Source organism: Paramisgurnus dabryanus, chromosome 12 (assembly GCF_030506205.2).
Source record: "Paramisgurnus dabryanus chromosome 12, PD_genome_1.1, whole genome shotgun sequence".
Lineage (NCBI taxonomy): Eukaryota > Metazoa > Chordata > Actinopteri > Cypriniformes > Cobitidae > Paramisgurnus > Paramisgurnus dabryanus.
Window position 1 is genome coordinate 36,417,973 of NC_133348.1, and position 20,202 is coordinate 36,438,174.

The window sequence follows — 20,202 nt, forward strand, 5'->3', positions numbered from 1 at the left end:
TTGAAACAAGCTCCGAACGAATGATTCGAAACAAAAGATTCGTAAATTTTTCAAAGCCTCATGAAAAGTGCTTCGAAATCGCCCATCACTACCGGAAGATGGCGGTAAAGCAACCCTTTTGGATGCTGCCGTTAAACATTTAGCAAAAAGAACACACCAAAACACGGTACAATACGGCGTTATTGAGCGTTTAAAATGATTAAAGTATATTTTGCGACGCAAATACTGCTCAAGACAGCGTAAAATATGGCGTTTGGATATAAACGCGATAAATCAAGAGAGCAACTTTGACCCCTTTGTGTTGCCATACAAAACGAGTTGTCTCTCCTGCTTTCCGTCTGACGTTTGGAGCTGACGTGTGTTTTGCTTGCAGTGTGGCCTGACACAGCGCAGCTGTTTTCAGTGTCCATTCACTTAACGGTAAAGGTTGAATTAGATTGTTAAATTATTTACTTATTCAACAAAACGTGCACTCGAACTACTTAAGTTATGGCAGCCGATTGGGAGGAAATCAGGCGACTAGCTGCAGACTTTCAAAGAGCTCAGTTTGCAGATACTGTTCAAAGGTAAAGACACATTATTGTTATTATTGTATTTCAGTAGTATTTGTAGTGATAGAGTTGTTATATACAGTAAAATAAGCAAAGAAGACATATTAAAATGCTGTCATGATTGAGATACTATAAATTTACTATGGTATAAGTCTTAAGTTTAACATAACTTTCAATCTCATACTGATCTGTGTTTAACATAGGTTGTCTGAAAGAAATTGCATCGAGATAGTGGCCAAGCTCGTGGAGGACAAGAGGCTAGATGTGGTTCACACTTTGGATGGTAAAGAGTATGTGACTCCTATGCAGATCAGCCGAGAAATGCGCGATGAACTGTACATGAATGGAGGTCAGTAATCACAGCAGTCATGGCATGAACGGATCTCTTCAAACTTAAAAAAGTTGACATGCCTTCAAATTTTTTACAAGTGTACATTATAAACTTATACGATTTAAACCTTATACAAGATTTGTACACGTTAAACTAACTTCTGTTATTTTTTTTAACTGCAAATGTGTCTTTAAAATCAGTGCTGCTTCATCTAAACAGTGTGGAAATCCATAACTATTTGCTTTATCTTTTAAAGGGAGGATTAATGTTGTGGATCTTCAAAAGGTTGGTTTGACATCAGATAACGCATAACATTTAGTAATTTTCATGTGTCTTTTGACACAATTGAAAAGAGATATTATACTTAGAAAAGCCTTTTGAAAGGTCTGTTGTTTCACAGATTATCAGTGTTGATTTGGTCCATGTGGAGAGCAGAGCAAGTGAAATAGCCAAATCTGACAGAAGCACACAACTTATACTGGGACAACTGATCGATGAGTGAGTGAATGATATATTTACATATTTATAGATTTAGCTTGTTGCATATTGCCATGCTTTAAATGTCAAGAGTTGTTCCTAAAATGTTTGTCCTTCAGCAGGGCTTGACAGGACACAAATTTACAATTTTTTTGTTAGGTGTGACTGACTAATTGCAGCTCATGAATTGCTGTATGATACTAAATCAGACTAAAATATAACCTTCAAAAAAAAAAAAAAATGCTTCTTGTCTGTGCTATAGTAGTTATGCTTGTTTTACACAGACTCTGTTTGCTGTGCATATGTGATGATATATATCAAAAGTAGACTATATTAAAAAAGTCGCCCTCCAGGTTTAAATTAAAGTGTGGTTTGAGATTAAATTGCAGTAATTTGACCATAAATGCATAAATTTAAAGTAGCCAATAATTCACAGTTCTTTATGACTAAAATCCAGGGATAAAGCAAAAAACAAAAACACTCAACAGCCCAAATATTTGGTTTTATTTGTAGTAAACACCAGTAACCACAAATATACTCTGGTATCACCACATGGCATTTGTAGTCAAACTATAGTAAAACAAATGGTAACCAGTCTCTCAAAAAACATGTTAACACTTTCACTTTAATAGAATTATGGTTAATTTAGGGAAGTAACCTATTCAAATTATCTAAAGCATATTTACACTAAAAAATACACTACACAGTTTGTCACAGTTTTGTTTATAAGGGAGGCACTTTTATGATGTAATTGCTTGTTGATATATAATTGTTATGCACTTTAAAGTGAAGTTAAATAGATTACATCATCTGTTTCAGAGCTATACAGGTAACTCCGTAATGCCTTACAAAATGCCTGAAGCTGTAAACACTAAAGTCTTGGTGCATTTTGTTTCCTGCTGTCTAAGCCCAAGTGCGAATGTTCATGTTCAGGTTACTTTGCTTCCTGTCGAGTGCGCGCCCGGGTTCAAGGTGCTTTTAGCACAATTCTGTTTACTATATAAAGGACTGTGCCCATAAATCTTTATTTGTGCTTCTTTTTGTTTTTTATTGGGAGCGCACAGGTTCCAAAAATGATGTGTTTAACCCCATCCTTAAAGTCTGTTGAAAGAGAATCGCTTAGCTGTTCTACTTTTGGTTTCCCCTATATAGAACCTACTTGGATCGCCTTGCTGAAGAGGTGAATGATAAATTACAGGAAGCTGGACAGTTGAACATTGCAGAGCTTTGCAAATTGTATGATCTACCTGGAGAATTTCTTATTGAGGTGAGTCTGGTCTCTATTGAGGTTTTTTTGTGCCTAAGGAGTGGTCACATTTTGTTCCTTTGACTTTCATTCATACGCATACAAATACCGGAGACCGGAAGTGCAACTTTGTGCAAAGATATTTCTAATTTTGCTGCAGACCAAAGTTCCAGTGTGGATCTGTAAATTCGTATCACATATAGACGTGACCAGTAGAAGAGCAATTGAAAAGCAAAGATGGACAAAGCACATCAACCCCCCCCCCCCCCCCATTAATGTTTAAAGTTAAATAACTATTTAACTCTGCAGACCCGCTGGAGCGTGTCTAATACAACACTATTGTACACCTTCAACAAACTGAATCTGATACTCTCTTTTTATTACTCACTAGAACGATGAAAAAATTTCCAGCTACGACATTGTTGACTAACTGATTTGCTGCCATTTTCTCTCTATATTAGGAGCTGAATACAAGGCTGGGTAAAATGATCCAAGGACAAATTGATCAGTACAACAGAGGAGTGATCTTTACCGAAGGTTTCCTCTCCAGACACAAAGCTCGCATATGTGGACTTTTCAGTGCCATCACAAGGTCAGCAACCCAAGAGTAAAATATATTTCTTATGTCTTGTTTAAAGTACCCAGAAAACTAAAATCCACAAAGTTACATCTATTTAGCTGCGTGCTAAATTGATTTTAAATTGTTTTAAAACACATGAGACTGTTTACATTGGACAGATGCTGTGCGGAGTCATTTACATGTCAAATAAGCACTTAACTTAACCATACTCAACATTTCGTTAAAACTTGCCTTGAAATTTGTTACATTCACATTAAACTACTTAATAAACCTTTAAATTCCATTATAATGAACATACACTTCCAAAACTAAGTATTATTTTTATCTTTCTGAATTCAGTCTGTTTTCTATGGTATGGTAACTGTTTCTAGGCCTACGCAGATTAGCAGTTTGATCAGTCTGTTTGGGTTTCAGGAGAACCTGTTGTACTGTAAGTATTGGTACTGTTATATATAAAATATATGATTTGTTCAATCATTCAAAAATTCTGTGTAGAGTTCAAATATGTTTTGTTTCATTTAAAAGCTGTGCTTGAAGAACTAGTCAACCGAGGGCGTTTGAAGGGCTCAGTGGTTGGAGGAAGACAGGATAAAGCAATTTATGTTCCTGACATCTACTCCAAAACCCAGAGCACATGGGTTGAGTCATTTCTTAAACAGAACGGCTATTTGGGTATGTTCATTTTAATGTACTCTCTAAATCTGGATGTATAAACATTAACTTTTATTTGTATGTCATAACAGATATACCTTAGGGCTGCAACAGCACACAAAATTCACAGTTTGGTACATACCATTGTTTGGGTTTTGGTTCTTGGAGATACAGGATGGTATTAGCATTAATCTTTGGTGATCCAGTCAGAAGTAGACACATTATAAAGTTGTAAACGGGGTCTAATGCATTATAGGAAGTGTTTGAGTTTCTTTGTTCTTTTGGTCCAGACTAAAAAAGAAAATTACATTTAAGTCCAGGTTTGCCTAATGTTCACACACCGAACATAAAAAATACCTAAAGGGCATTATAATAAGGTCAAGACCTGACTGGTCAGCTTTGATGATGTATATTTTGTGAGAGAGCTTAAAGAATAGCAAAAAGTGTCCTGTGTGCTGGGCTTAATGTATTTTTACACACTGAGAACTTGTGAAGTTACTGTACATGAACAAATGAAGATTTGCGACAAGGAAAAGGCGGTTCCAACACTTATACCAGTGTAGCTTTTATAATGAGGAGAAACAGGTATGCCTTCACACACCACTCTTTCTATGTTGTTAAATTGTGTAAAACACAACCCATGCCTGCCTTTTGTTGGTTAGTGTGAAAAGCGTCTATCAGGCTTTTGGCCTAAAGCAACCTGAGAGGCTATGAGAAGAAAACCTTTCTTTGCTCACCAGGCAAGCGTTCCTGCATTGGGTCAGGTGTAAGATCATTTGAAAACTTAAAATAACCCTCTTCTGTAAAGCAGCTCAAAATCTGATTCACAGTCTGACATGTAAAATAAGCCCATGCGCACATAAACAGCAGATAAATTTAGTCTTTCACAACTTTGTTGATATTTTGCATTAAGTCCTCCTTGCGCATTTGTCTTCTTTAATTCAGTACTGGATAGTAGAGGTCTTCATGGTTCCTCTTTGATCTAAAAACTTAAGGTCTGACCCAAGCGGGATCGATTATAAAACCAGTGCCTCAGACACAGGTGGGTCTGATATTTGTGGTCTCGGGTAATTAAAAATGAATGAAATGATAATTATGCCAGTTATATAAGACATAAAAATGTTACAGCCGAGTGATTGACTTCAGCACTTCTTGAACAGATAACTCAAGCACTTCAGCGTGTGCTCGTGCACATTAATAACCTCACACACAGGAAACAATCTTACAGTTATTGTCAATCAGAAAAATACCACTCACTGTGTAATCGTGCAGGGTTTTTGGCAGGAGATGAGGTAAATCACTTGTGCATGTTGGCATCAGGGAGGCAATATTATAAAGCAATAATAAAGAGCTAAATAAATGCAAAATAAACAGAGCAGTGGGACAAACCAGTTGCCAGGCAACTGGGATTTACAAATTATTAAAATATTCAGCTTGTTTTTCCAATGTAATGTAAATACAAAAGCGTCCTGGTGTATCTCAGACAACATTGAAACATAGATTTTCATATAACTTACTCAAAGTGGCAAAATGTAGGCCTTGCATATTTGTCTTGGATCACCTGAGATTGATTGTAATACCAAATATATTTTGGACTTTAGACATTTGGAAAACATTGAATAAGGCAGTGAGGTTCCTGCCTTTATTGCCATTACTAAATTACGTAAAAGAATATTAAATATTTGACAATATTTTAGAAAGCTTTATCACACCAGTCTCTTGCCAACATATAGTATAATAGTTGTTATTTAACTGTACTTTTACAAGATTATTAGAAAAGATTTATATCATGTGTTTTGCCTTTGAATACATACAACTAATTAGTAAGTTTATATTAATTAGTTTTTATAGTTTCTTGTTTGTTCTATTGAGACAAAAACCTTGTACACTCAGTCCATTTGTGTCATTTCTTATTTCTTCTGCAGAGTTTGAGGCACTGACGCGTTTAAAGATTCCTGATCCGATCGGATACATAAAGAAGCGTTTTAAGTCTAACAAGTTGCTATTTCTCAAATCTGCATGTGTTGGCAAAGCAATTGTAGATCAATTGGAGGCTTCAATTGAAGAAGCCGTTAACTCAGACACCTGGCTAGATCTACAGGTACAGTTGTCCCTTATTGTTATGCAAAATGATACGATGCAAAACTTTGTCCTAATGTTCTAACTAATTTCATTCTGCAGCCATCGTTGCCAAGCAGTCTGTCGGAGGAAGATGTAGGAATCCTCTTAAATGAGGTGGTGAGGGCCATGAACATGCAGTCCAAGGCGAGGCTCCTCTCCACTTTCGTAGTCAGTGAGAGCTTCATAACTAAATGCCTCAGTTTATTTGATGACGTCATGCATCAGAAAGCACAAAGGGTATGTGAGCTTTTCATTCAACATACTGTATGTGTCATACACCTGGAGAGCTGTACATCTTGCTGTATGCCTTGATAGTCTGCAACTTCTCAGTGCTTTAACCTTCTCAGTTTAGTTTTTATTCTGTAATACTTCACTCAATGTGTATTTTCTTTGTCATTATGCGAAAACATAACCAATACACATGTATAGGTATTGATTGCTTTGCAAGCAAACTAAATGCAATTGGGGCAAGAAACAATATCATAAACGTCCTTCTACCTCTTTACATTAGTTTCACTCTGAAAACTCACAGATCCACTGAAATATTTTAATTTTTGCCTTGGTTACACAAAATGTTAATGTTATGTTTTTAGCTGTTTATCTTCTCTCCTGTGTTTGTAGGAAGTAATGAATAATCCTGTATTTCTGATCATGGAAGATGATGTCAAACAGGCAAATGTACTGCTGGACACCTCAACGTCTTCAAAGAAAGAAAAAAGAGATGAGCGCAAAAAAAAGGCTTCAGGTAAATGAACAGCTGCTTAACTGGTGTGTGTAATGAATAAAAAAAATGCATTTACGTGACATTGCGTGGCATGTAAACAACATTATCTTACATCTCTGCAGCACATAATTTGCATATAAAGTGTATATACAGTAGGGATGCACAATCTTGATTTTTCATGGGCGATTCCGATACAGATTTTTTTTTTTACAAGCAAACTGGTTGATTCCGATTTTTTTTTTTGTCAGGCAACAAACAAGAAAGAATGAAAGTATACATAAACACGATGTTTATTTGGTATTTAACAAGCTAAACTACGTTTTGGCTATATTGAAAACAACAACTGTAACCATCTGAAAACATTCGGCCCCACCAAATTCTCAAGTTTCTGGAATATACCATCATACCGCCCTGCCCTATTTGACAGAGGTGGTGTTTAGGGGCTTTTGCACCATATGTTGAATATTCTCACTGATGATACATAGGTACAGGTATGAGGCATTTGGTACAGTACCACTGCTTAGTGTATGTTTCTGGAATAAATGCATTTGTAAATTGCTTTGGTCGATAGCACATTTAAGAAATTGGGCCCCAGTTAAGGGCCCTATAATAAATCCCACCAAACTTCAATAAATAAGAAATCATTTCAACAGGTTATATGCTTAAAAGTTAATAAAACAGACAAGCAAACTTGAAAATCTTTTATTGTTTTTTTTTTGTTTTTTTGGGGGGGGCTCATTTGCCCCTTTATTTAATAGACAATGAATTTGAGAGGACAGGAAAGTACAGGGTGGACTTGATTGGCAAAGCAGCTTGAGCCTGAAATCAAACTCAGGTTGTAGAAAGTGCGTCTGCACCATATGTCGGAGCACTGCCCACTACACCATCGGCTCCAAATACATTCTTTAAGATTCTTTAGCTTTTTCCAAAAAAAATTTACATGATTTATTTGCTTTATTTTTTTTCTTACATTTTGTATCATTCTTTTATTTTTACTTCATTCTCAAGCTATTTTCTTGTTACGCTACTTATTTATCCTTATTACATTTTATTTTTTACACTATGCCAAATACTGTAATATAATACTGCCTGTTATAATTGTGTTCATGAGCTTGTTTGACTTTGATTTATGTGCTCTTTGTCACTGAAGAGGGCAGTGGGAGTGTGAAAGGAGGTGGCGGCGGGAATGCCAGAGAGATCAGAATCCGCAAAACAAAAAAGAAGGGCAGGAAGGAGGAAGACAGTGATGAAGAGACAGTGCATCCTTCTCAAGGTATAATCAAATGGCGCTTTTCCATTGCATAGTACCCCAGGGTTTGGTTTAGTTTGGGTCGGGTCAGCTTACTTATGGGAGCTTTTCCATTAGGTGCAGTACGTGGTACCCAATATTTTTTTTCGTACCGCCTCGGCTGGGGTTCCAAGCGACCCGAGTTGATACCAAACGTGACGCGAAAACACTGTAGATCAATGATTGGTCTGAGAGAATCATCACTACCAGCGTCATCGCTATAATGTAAAAGATTAGCTTTACCTGTCTCGAGCAAACATGTTGCAATCTGTGCTCGGCTATAGGTTTCCAAACTCCCTTTTAGCGATGAAAAATATCCACAGGTTGAGAATCAGGGACACCATAACAGTTTTTTTCAGACTTGCAGTTTGTGGTGGAACATTCGCGATGAGCACGTCAGCATTATATGCTTAAATGCAACTTAAATGAGGCTCAGTGGAGCGCCGTCGGCTGACGCCACGGGTGTTTGAACAGAAACTGTTATCTGAGACAGAGTGATAAACGCGATGTGCAAACATCACTTTGTGGTGGACAATTTTAATTTTGTGGTGGACTGAGAAATAATAAATGTATGGGAATGAACAATGACCCTCTCACTTGTATGATGTCACAGCAGTAGGCAGCGCAAATATAACAACACGCCTATAATCCCTCCCACTGCGAAGTGATACTAAACTCGATGGAAAAACTAACCACGCCAAAGTGAGATAAGATGACCCGACCCAAAATAAACTAAACTGTGGGGTACTATGCAATGGAAAAGCACCAAAAGATAAAAGTGAGGAAAAAACTGGTGCTGGTCCACATTTAGTTAAAATTTGTAATAACAGTAGGTAGTGAACTGATGTCAAGTCTAAATGCGATTTTCTCATTATCATCTTATAGGGCGAAATAAGCCAGAGGTGCCTTTCCTATCATTGGAGGAGATCATAGATGTGCTGGAGAAGAACGTGTGTGAGAGCTCTGAGGAGATCCTTCAAGAACTTGCAGAGCAGTTAATCAGGTGAAAAACATCAATTCACCTTCAGGCAAACTGACAGTAAAGCTTTGTTATAAATCCTATTGAACTGCTTTATCGTAGAGGTCCAAATGATGTTCTCTGGTAAATGTCTTTACATTAAATACTCATTATAATAATTTAATTAATACTCTGTTTACTATTTAACTCCTAGGCCATTGACAAAGACATACCAGGAAGTTGTCCGTTCAGCTTTCATGTCCTCTAGTTCAAGTGGAGCAGGTGGGAGTCGAAAGAAAAATGTAAAGGACCTTCAGGAGGAGGTCTCTAACTTGTACAACAACATCCGCCTGTTTGAGAAAGGAACTAAACTGTTCTCAGGTTTGTTTTTATGTGACTGAAAGAAAGTGTTGAATTCCTTGATTTAACAACAGCTTTGGACAATCTTTCTGTTTAACGTTGTTTTTTTTCTTTACACCTTAGATGAGATTCAGTCCAACATTGTCAGGCATGCTTTGAAGACTGTGTGTACAGATGTGACCAATGTACTGCTGAACTTTGTGGCTGCTGAGCACATTTCCTCAGATAGCACAACTGTCATCACCAGTGAGGTCTGACTGACTTTTTATTTTATAATTATTTATGACATATATTTAATTTTTTATATTTTTTATATGGTATTTATTTTTTAATCTTTTTTTAAGTCTGGTGGGTCCCCAAGTAATTTTAAAATAAAAATAAATCTTTACAATCAATATTTTTTAAAACTCTTAAAAGAATAGTCTACCCTTTTGCCATATTACACTATGTTATTACCTCAACTTTAGTTACCTCAACGAATTAATACATATCTACCTTTTTTCAATGCGTGCACTGTACAGCGTGTCGTGAATGTGTTAGCATTTAGCCTAGACCCATTCATTCCTATGGTACCAAACAGGGAAGCCACCAAACACTTCCGTGTTTTCCCTATTTAAAGACTGTTACATGGGGAGTTATACCAGTAAGTTTGGTGCCACAAAATAAAACTTTTTTTTGGTACCATAGGAATGAATGGGGCTAGGCTAAATGCTAACATATTCACAACTCGCTGTACAGTGCACGCATTGAAAAAAGATAGCTATGTATTAATTTGTCTAGGTTGAGGTAATAACATAGTTTAATATGGCAAAAGGGTAGACTATTCCTTTAAAAGGTACTTAAGATTCAATGTTAAAATTATATTTTACCAAAGTAAATATTAGGGATGCACTGATGCCACTTTTCCATTACGGGTTTCGATACCAGATTTCTGATCCTCCTGTATTTTTATACTATCCTTTTCTCTTCTGTCATAAAAAAATAGTAAGCTTTGTATACTGTGTTGGGCTTGATGTTTTAGTGCTTATGTACTGCTGCTCTTGTGTTGTTTTAATTGCTTCTATTATTTACCTTATTTGTAAGTCGCTTTGGATAAAAGCGTCTGATAAATGACTAAAGATACAGTGGCAAGAAAAAGTATGTGAACCCCCAGCAATATACTGTTTTTCTACAGTGATCGGATCCTCATCTAGATCACAACAATAGACAAACACAATGTGCTCATGCTGACAACACACAAAAATGTAAAGTGAACACAGACTAATTACTTTAATGAAAGCTAATTTGTGTCAGTCACAGGCAAACTGGAGTCCAATTAATAAAATGAGTTTAAAGATGTGGTTTAGTGCAACTTTGATTGATAAAACATTTTAAAATTGCAGTCCTTAAGAAGCTTCAGCTCTTATAATCCATGCCTCGCAAGAAGGAGCTCTCTAAAGATATCTGATCAAGAGTTGATGCACACCAAAACAATCTCAAAATGTCGTCCTTCTGAACGATGTGCGGGTTTGATTCAGAACTAATAAAAGCGCTCGCTTGAAGTAATTGCTTAACAAGCTTCAAATACAAGGGTTCACTTACTTTTTCCTCCAGCACTGTGAATGTTTAATGGGTGTTTTTTTCACTAGAAGAAACTAGAATTATTTGTGTGTTGTCAGCTTATGCACTTTGTGTTTGTCTGTTGTTGTGACCTAGATGAGGATCAGATAGGGTGGCCATTCGTGCCAGTTCCGCCGGACACGTCCCGAACATGTTTTCGGGTTCGTTCTCCGGAAGTCGCGTTGCTCGACCCCATACGTCATCACATTTCAGTTAAAATACATTAGAAAATTAAGATTTATTTCTTTTAAGACATACAATCATTGCAGTTTCATTCTTACCTTGAAATGTAACGGTTGCTTTCTGAAATTAAACCCGAAATATTAAACCTTGATGACGTATGCGGTCGACCAACGCGACTTCCGGAGAACGAACCCGAAAACATGTTCGGGACGTGTCCGGCGGAACAGGCACGAATGGCCACCCTAGGATCAGATCACATTTTATGGTAAATCACTGTAGAAAACCAGTTTATTCCCAGGGGTTCACATACTTTGTCTTGCCACTGTAAATGTATTTGTCCAGTCAAAATCCACTGCGCTTTTAAGAACGATGAGTTTTGTAAAAATCAAATGGCAGGGCATAGAGGAGCAACAATAATATTGTGGAAATAAAATGACTTTTGATCCTTGAACCGTGCGAACAAATTGCATTAGACCAAAAACACAAAATGCTGTTCTTTTATCAACGTCATATAACCCCTTTAACCTCTATGCTTGACTGGCTACTCTCTGCTGACTCAGACAACAACATTTTTGTCTTGTGTTGGTCACTGTAGCTTTTCTGTGTGTTGCGAAGGGAAGTATAATGGCAACTTATAGCCGCTAAGAGGCTAGGCAGCAGGAAAGATCTGTTACGCATTTCCATGCATTTAAAACCAAAACTCTATTGATGAATATCCATGCAGGAACATTTGTTGGTAAAAAAAAGAGTCTACCGTATGAACTTGAATGGTCAACAGAAAGTGAACACTTATGCCCACTCACCCCCCCACACTAAAAACAAAACACTAGGAAACACTACCAGGTAAATACCCATCGATACCCATGTGACCAAACCACCTGGAAGCGTACGCACAAAATACAAAATAAAAGACACGCGTTTTCTGCACTTACAGGAAGGGTGACGGGTGGACTGAGCCATTAGTTGCAATTTGCCAAATTGCACCTTTAAAGGGATCCTTTTATGCTTTTTAATTCTTTCATCTTATTGAGCGTGTAATGTTTCTGTTTAAGCAGTTGAATTTCCTAATGGAAAATTCTCTTACACCCTGATTCTAAACCCTCTCCAAGACAAGATAAATGTTCATGTAGTTCTCAGCTGCAGGTTCATGTATTTCACTTTTGTAACCTATGTTTGATATATTTACTATGTGAGTGAATTTTATTTTTGATGCTCCTAATCTCATAAATGGGTTATGACACTTTAGCCTGTACTTCACAGACAGGGTCACAAAAACGTCAGTGAATTTACTGTTACAAATTCATCTCTACGGGTTTGTGTAGATGCCTTTTTACGTATGTGTCTTATGTGTGTGTGTGTGTGTGTGTGTGTGTGTGTGTTTTACCTGTGGTTATTTCTGTTTTGCAGGTGAGACTTAAGGTGCTGGCAAAGCTCTCAGACGAGGTTAAAGCTCCTCTGATGAAGCTACACAACAGTCTCAATGGAAAAGTGCGTTCAATGATAGTACATTTCTTATTCAAGCCTACAGCAAATCTGTGCATGCAGAGCTCTGCAGATTTCTGCTCAATCTATCATTCTCTTTATGATGTTTAAAATATCTTGTCTATTTATTTCAGCAATACATACATTTGTATTGCTCTTGACATATTCTCTTATGATAGTCTTATGATATTCTCATTGTCTCAGCTGTAAATTAAGACAACAAAAGTGCATACTTCTCTCATAAGCATCATCCTGACTTTTGCAGAGCTTTGAAGACTTCTTGTCATGTTTGGAGACAGGTGCAGAAGAGTGTGGACTCCTTCTAAAGAAAGGCGATAAGAAAAGAGAGCGGTAAAAACAGTTCCATTGTCCTGCTCAGTACTGCATCTGTATTGATCACTGAATGTTTGGTTTTATTTGCTGTATTTTTTTTTTTTTTAATTCTTTTTATAAACTTTGTTCATTAAATAATAGTAGTAGGGGTATGCGATAATGGCAAAATAATGACATAAACATAATGTCTGTGGGTTTTTTGCCCATAACGATAACAGAATATATTTTGCTATCTTTACAAATTCTATTAAAGGATATAGTCTAGTAGCCAGCCCATAGAGCCCCACTGTGAACCCGGAAATGTTGAGTACACCAAAGTTTTATTGCATGAATGGGAAGTATAGGTCCCCAACATACAGAAACTGCCGGATGCTAATTTGCATATGTTGAGCAATTTGCATAATTAGCATAATTAGCAATATTAGCTTAATTGTCCATTTTGGTCACATATTTTGCACTGTATGGCCAATTTCTACAATATGTAAGTGGTTTTAGAGGTTTTAGAGGATTCTGATTTCATTTCTGCCACTTTCAGACTTCAAAATGGTAATTCTATAACAGATTTGGATTAATTTAGACACTTTTTTATTAATTCCGAACAAAATTTTAGGTTATTTTTATGGTAAACACTATATTCTCACATTTCAGAATCACAAGAACTCATGCTCTTTGATGTGAATGTTGATAACCTCAATATGTTTACATTTCTTAAGGTCTGGTCATGTTTTTATGCAAATAAGCTGTTGCAGTGAGCTGTTATATACAATAAGTATGTTGTGAAGCAAAGGAGCATAGTCTATTTTTAAAGTCGAAATTATCCTTGCAGATTTTTTTATATTCTTATATCATATTTATGTTTTCACATTAAGATAAAAGGTTATAATGAGTTATAATGACAGTTTTGTTCAGTACATTGTAAATTTCTATTCAGATCCATTTTGTGAGTGAATCTGGTGTTCAAAAATTAGTTACCATTATAAAAAAAATTTGTATTCTTCTTTTTTTAAATTCAGACTTCTTGTGATTTGATCAGGAATGGATTAAAAACATTTGATATTCAGTGTTCTTGCTGCTTTCTCAAGTTGTCGTGTAGTATTAATTTAACCATTCGGATCTAGGTTTAAAGGACAAGTTCGGTATTTTACACTTAAAGCCCTGTTTTCAGATTGTTTATGATGAAATAGAACGGTTTTGGCTGAAATTTTGACATATGCGGCTGCCCTGAGAATTTTTGGGTGTTTGTGTTTCACCTCACACCTCTAAAATGGGTTTAATGGTGCACTGGAACAATCCTTTCTAAAATGCATTAAACTTTCGTTTACAAAGACGTGAAACTCAGTGAGTGGTCAGGGGTGTTCACTGACATGCTCACACAAAAATCGCTGCAAAAGATGCTATTTCACTATTTCATCATAAACAATCTGTAAACAGGGCTTTAAGTGTAAAATACCGAACTTGTCCTTTAAGTACTTTCAAAACAAAGAGAAACGTTTTGATCAAGTCGAAATGTCAGGAAAGAAGTGTCTGTTTGCACCATGCAGTGGCAAAAATAGCGACTTTAAAATATCTTTACAATCAGAGGAACTCTGTAACCTTGGATGGAGCCCGTATGAAATTTACCGAAAGCGCAAAAGGCCCCCAGCAGTGAAAGCACTACCTCCTACAGAACGTAATATGCGCCTTCATGGAAGACGTGCCCACCTACAGGTGCTACTATGAAAATCAGCTGACCAGCCTGATCCACCGGTTGTGGATATCACCTTGTTTGGATGGGACAAGAAGATGGGTCTAAAGGAAGGAGAGGAACTGCTTATGCCCACACAGGATTCAAGTCCAGTTGCTCCTCCTGCTTTGTTAGATGTTGTCAGCTGTGGTTTCAAAGCTGTGTTGAAACCTTGTACATCAGCAAAGTCCAGCTGTGTAGCTGCAGGTCTGGGCTGTACCAGTTATTGTTCCTGCAAAGGCAATGATGGTATATACTGCATACTTACACAACACCAAGAACACAAAGAAAGAGATGAAGGGTCTGGAGAAGATGATGACAGAACACAAGAGAATAGTGAAGATGATGAGGCTGCCTTTTTATTAATTGTGAGGCATAGCAGTTTGCCTGAAGGTGTTAGCCAGTGTGTGCTTTGTGTGGTGCGGAGGTAAGGCCCTCTTGGTTAGCCTTCCGTCTGGCAGGCTGACCCGGGTTGCCCAGACTCAGTTTTAACTCTTCCGTTTGGTGGAGTTTTAACTGGGTCCTCATTTGATTTTGCGACTTGCGGACCAACCTGGAAAGCACATCTGCCATTCTGGAATGGCCCTAGTGACTTGCGGGGCCTGTCTTGTATGGCATATTTACATGTTTGCCTTGGTGCAGAGGTGAAGCCCTCTTGGTTAGCCTTGCGTTTGGCGAGCTGACCCGGGTTGCCCAGACTCAGTTTTAACTCTTGCGTCTGGCGAAGTTTCAGTTTACCCGATTACTATGTATCATACAGTTCCAGGATCCAAGTTATGTCAAATACCCGCATTGCTTTTTCATCCAGAAATGCATAACATTCAGCCTAACAAAGATTCATTGTTTATCCAAAAAGCTATTTTGAATCTTCAAAAGTGTCAGGAGGGGATTCAGCCTCACTATACCCTGTAAACAATGAATCAACATTTATAAGTGCACTCATGATTCTGAAATGTTAGATTATTGTATTTACCTAGCCTAGAAATCTAGACGCACCCTAGCGGCTGCAAAATATATTTGCTGCCAGGGTTTAGTCTAGGCACTCACAATACACTTAACAGCTCCAAAAACCAAAATTTGGTCAGGCCAATCACATCGTGTGTAGCGTCTGTGGGGCGGGCTTAACATGATGACGACAGAGCTGCAACGGTTCCTACTTGAAAACAAAGAATGGCTGCTGCTGCTGGCGAACAGCTATCTTTTGAAGCGGCTTTGGCCGCGACTCTGGAGGACTTAGACTTATGTTTTTCTTTGAGAGAAGAGCAAATAACCCTACTGAAGTCCTTTTTAAGCAAGAAAGATGTGTTTGGAGTTTTGCCGACTGGTTACGGTAACTTCGTCACCTTCTTCGTTGCTCTGATTGGTCATAGCGCTATCCTATTGCGTGCAGAGGCATTTTGAGGGACAACCTTATATCCCGCCCCTTGCATTGAGCCGTTTGTGTGAAGAGTTGCCAGACCTTACATCTTGATGTAGGTCTGGCTAACCAGGCTAGTATTTACCATAAAATAACCTAAAATTATGACTGAAAGTAATAAAAATTTGAATAAATAAATCAAAATTTGTAATAAAATTAGCTCTTTAAAATCTGAAAATGCCAGAAATGAAATCAGCATCATCTAAAACCTCTAAAACCACTCACATATTGTAGAAATTGGCCATTTAGTGCAAAATATGTGGTCAAAATGGACGATTAAGCTAATATTGCTAATTATGCAAATTATGCAAATTGCTCAACATATGCAAATTAGCATCTGGCAGTTTCTGTATGCTGGGGACCCATACTTCACATTTCTGCAATAAAACTTTGGTGTTCTCAACATTTCCGGGTTCACCTAGTTGGCTACTAGACTAATAAGTCAATTTTCTTAAAAAAAAAATTCCAGATAATTTACTCACCACTGACACAACCAACTGACACAAAGACATTAACTAGTATCATTCCACATACAACAACGTCGGAACGGTCCTCTTTCTCCACACTAGTAAACACTGGGGCGTAGTTTCGCACACATCATCCGTGACCCCTTGACGTGATGACATATTGCGTGAGGTCACACTGCACATCACAGGACCGGATATAGACGAGAAGTTGTGGTTTAAAAGTGCATATTTTACATTTTCTTGTCAAAAATGACAATCGTTTCGCTAGATAAGACCCTTATGCCTCGTTTGGGATCGTTTATAGTCCTTTGAAATTGTTGAAACAAATTGTTAAGTGTTAAGTGTTGGGGTCCATTAAAGTCCATTAAAATGAGAAAAATCCTGCAATGTTTTCCTCAGAAAACATAATTTCTTCTCAACTGAACAAAGAAAGGCATCAACATTTTGAATGAAATCGTGGTGAGTAAATTATCTGGATTTTTTTTTTTTTAATGGACTAATCCTTTAAATGCTTCACAAATTCATAACATGAAAAATACTAAATTTAATGATTTTATTGACTGTATTATTTTGCACAAAAATACCTAACCTTGGCTTGCTAAGATATTGACTTTGATTGTCTCTGTGTTTACTTTAGGCACAGAAACACATGAGGATTCTTGTATCATTTGTTTCAGGAAACTCTTTTCCATCATTAGAAAGTGAAAACAGACCATAATATAAATTTTCACAAGTGGCAGTCTGGTCAGCGCAGGGCCAGACATAAATATTGCGACTTTAGCTTGGTTTTTATTTCGATGCAGATATTTTGTCGTTTTCACAGGCGGGGTCACAAATGTTACATTTTGTGGGATTTTATGTAAAAAACAGTAAATCTCAAATCATGACATTTTTTTCACATATATGCTTAATGTGTGTATGCAGACAGGCTCTCTTTGTCCACCGTCAGGCTTTATTGGAGCAGCTGAGAGAGGCAGAAGACCCAGCACTTGTGCTACATCTGACCAGCATCTTGCTCTTTCAGAACACCACACACTGCATGTTGCATGCACCTGGACGCTGTGTGCCCCACATTATAAGCTTTCTGGAAAGCAAGATTCCTGAGGTATCTATGAGTCTAAAACTGTAAAACAGAGCTGTGTTAAATTCAGATTGATTTATGTAGTGCTTTTTTACAATGTTGCATTGTTTTAAACTAGCCTTGCATAAAAGGAGAAAAAACAGAAAACATGAAAATGATGAAGTATATAGAATAGGTGGCCACAGATATCAGACCCAACCTGGTCACAACTGAGCTTTTGTCATAATAACTTGTTTTTTTGGTTCCAAGTGGACTCTTGAAGACTTTTACCTTAGGACTATAGTGTTTAGGCGATGTTTTTAGATATTTCGTGCATTTGCACTTTTTTGGTGAAATTTAAATGATAGCTGGCACTATAATAAACTGTCTGAATACTCTCACAATTCCCAGCTTGACATGGTCCACAAGCAGGCATGCATGGTAGTCCATATGCCCTCCAACTGCACCGTTGTGTGAAGCAGGCAGTTATGCAGTCACAGTGGAGGAGGCTTTCTGGGGCAAACATTTCACATTGCCAATGCAGTTTGATTAATCGGCCAGCCCTGAAGTATACAATTTTGCTCAGACAAAATTCATCATTGACTACTTAAACCACACACCCCCACCCAGATTTGGGACACATATGACACTTTTACATTGCATAGTAACCTACGGGTTGGGTCGGTCAGCTCACTTTTGGGGGTTTTTCCACTGGGTACAGTACATAATACACAATCCTTTTTTAGACTTTATTTTTTGGATCAGTGATTGGTCTGAGAGAATTGTCACTTCCAGCGTCACCGCTAAATGCAACAAGTTTAGCTTTGCCTTCATGCGTGCGCTGTCTCGAGCAAACCTATTGTCATCTGTGCTTCGATGTAAATTCCACAACAACAAATTAAAGGGTTTAGCGGTACTGAGCCTTCACATGGCAGCCCTTTTTTGACTAATTTTACAGTACAGTTCTAATGCCTTTATTCTTTATTGAAATCAAAAAAATTTTATGAACTACAGAAACCACCATCACTAGGCAAAACGATAAGAGAAAAGAGGATTATGAAATTACTGAAGGGCAATTGTACTTGTTTTCCACATAAAGGCCACCATTTTGAAAATGAGGCTTTTCTTGGAGTCAAGCGTTTAATATTATTTTTTAAGTACATCTGATACTACTGTAAACCACGGAGAAACCTTTTGTTAGAATTTATATGGGATCAAGCCATACTTGCAGCTGACTCTTAACTCTGTTTTTGTGTATTCTTAGGAGCAGTACACACTGTTGTCTCAGTATCAGAGTCTTGTGGTTAAGCAGCTGATCGGACACGGTCATGGCCAAGAGAAGAGTGATCTGCAAGAGAAATCCACATCTGTGCACGGCGAGGATGTCCTTGAGAGCCTTCAGAAGGAGCTCCACAGTCTCACCAGGGCCGTTAAAGACCTTGTCCTTACTCCGAGTAAACCATCCATCACAGAGTAATACAGTCTATTAAAACAAACATGTATAACCACAGATAATAATGTCTTGTCACATGAGAGCTGTAATTTTAAATGTGAAATAAATGACTGAATCAGAGCGTGGTGCCAATGAACCATAACAAGTTTTGTAATGGTGTGATTTTGGACTGGTGAATTACAGCATTTCACCCAAATTGCTGACCAAGAAACATTGGGTACCCATTGACTATGTGATTTAAAAGCTCGCCCTTGTGATTTTATGCCATTTTTAACCATAACAGTTGTGCATGTACAGTCCATGTATAGGGGCTTTCGCACCGCATGAACATTTTCATATTTTCTAACAGAAGTACCCACATTTTGGCACGTGGAACTGCATACACCTGTAGTTCTAGGAACACATTTTCAGGGGGATCCAGCACAACAGGTACTACCTGTGAATTTTCAGTGCATATGCAATCAGGAAAATGACCCCGGGAATTTTTTTTTCATGGGATCATTCTGGTGATGGGTTGCTATAGTATTATTAAGTTCCTAGAACAAACCAGTGCGCAAAGCCCTTATATGTCCTCACAAATATGACCTGCAGAACTGTACAAATTTTGTGTGAATATACTTAACAAAACATCATTTGTTTGACATTACTATTTTATAAAGTTTTATTCATGTAAAATGTAATTCTTTCAAATACATTTCTATGGATATACACCTAAATAGTAAAAAACGACATATTATATATGGAGCAGATTGCTACCCACTGTTAAAAATGTTTAAATAATTTACCTGAATTTACCAAAGACTAGTATGTGTGAAAGGAGTTATAGTCTCACTCATTCATTATCATTTTCACTCGCTCTCTCTGTGTGGGTGTGCATGTGTTGCATTTTGAATGTTCAACAGTCTCTTAACAATTCTCATTTGTTTAACATTGTGGCTGATATTGTAATTGTATTCAAAATTTTGAATTTGTTAGGATCTTTTCCATTCGTTTCTCATGGCCGGTCAGTTTTGACTTCAAAATGACTACAAACATCACCTAAGAAATAATAAATTGTACGACCCAGTTTCCACTCTGAAGTATATGTTAGAATGTCCCAAAATGGTTTAATTATCACAGAGAAGAAGAAAAGTAAGCAGGTGTGTTGTGTTTGCACTTTTTGGGGAAGGAAATGGTCATCAATCGTAGAATGGGAATG

The 20,202-nt window shown here is 37.3% G+C and overlaps 1 protein-coding gene across 1 annotated transcript; it reads left to right on the forward strand.

Moving 5' to 3' along the window:
• The first annotated feature begins 97 nt into the window (after positions 1-97).
• Positions 98-19,124, forward strand: ufl1 (UFM1-specific ligase 1). The gene is made up of 19 exons (XM_065263792.2): positions 98-566; positions 755-900; positions 1,139-1,167; positions 1,283-1,380; positions 2,512-2,626; positions 3,067-3,197; positions 3,557-3,615; positions 3,711-3,857; positions 5,762-5,937; positions 6,018-6,194; positions 6,579-6,702; positions 7,832-7,954; positions 8,855-8,972; positions 9,142-9,308; positions 9,411-9,538; positions 12,477-12,557; positions 12,817-12,902; positions 17,416-17,596; positions 18,816-19,124. The coding sequence occupies exons 1-19, from the start codon at positions 490-492 to the stop codon at positions 19,026-19,028; spliced, it is 2,376 nt and encodes a 791-aa protein (XP_065119864.1). The 5' UTR covers positions 98-489; the 3' UTR covers positions 19,029-19,124.
• Positions 19,125-20,202: the final 1,078 nt, after the last annotated feature.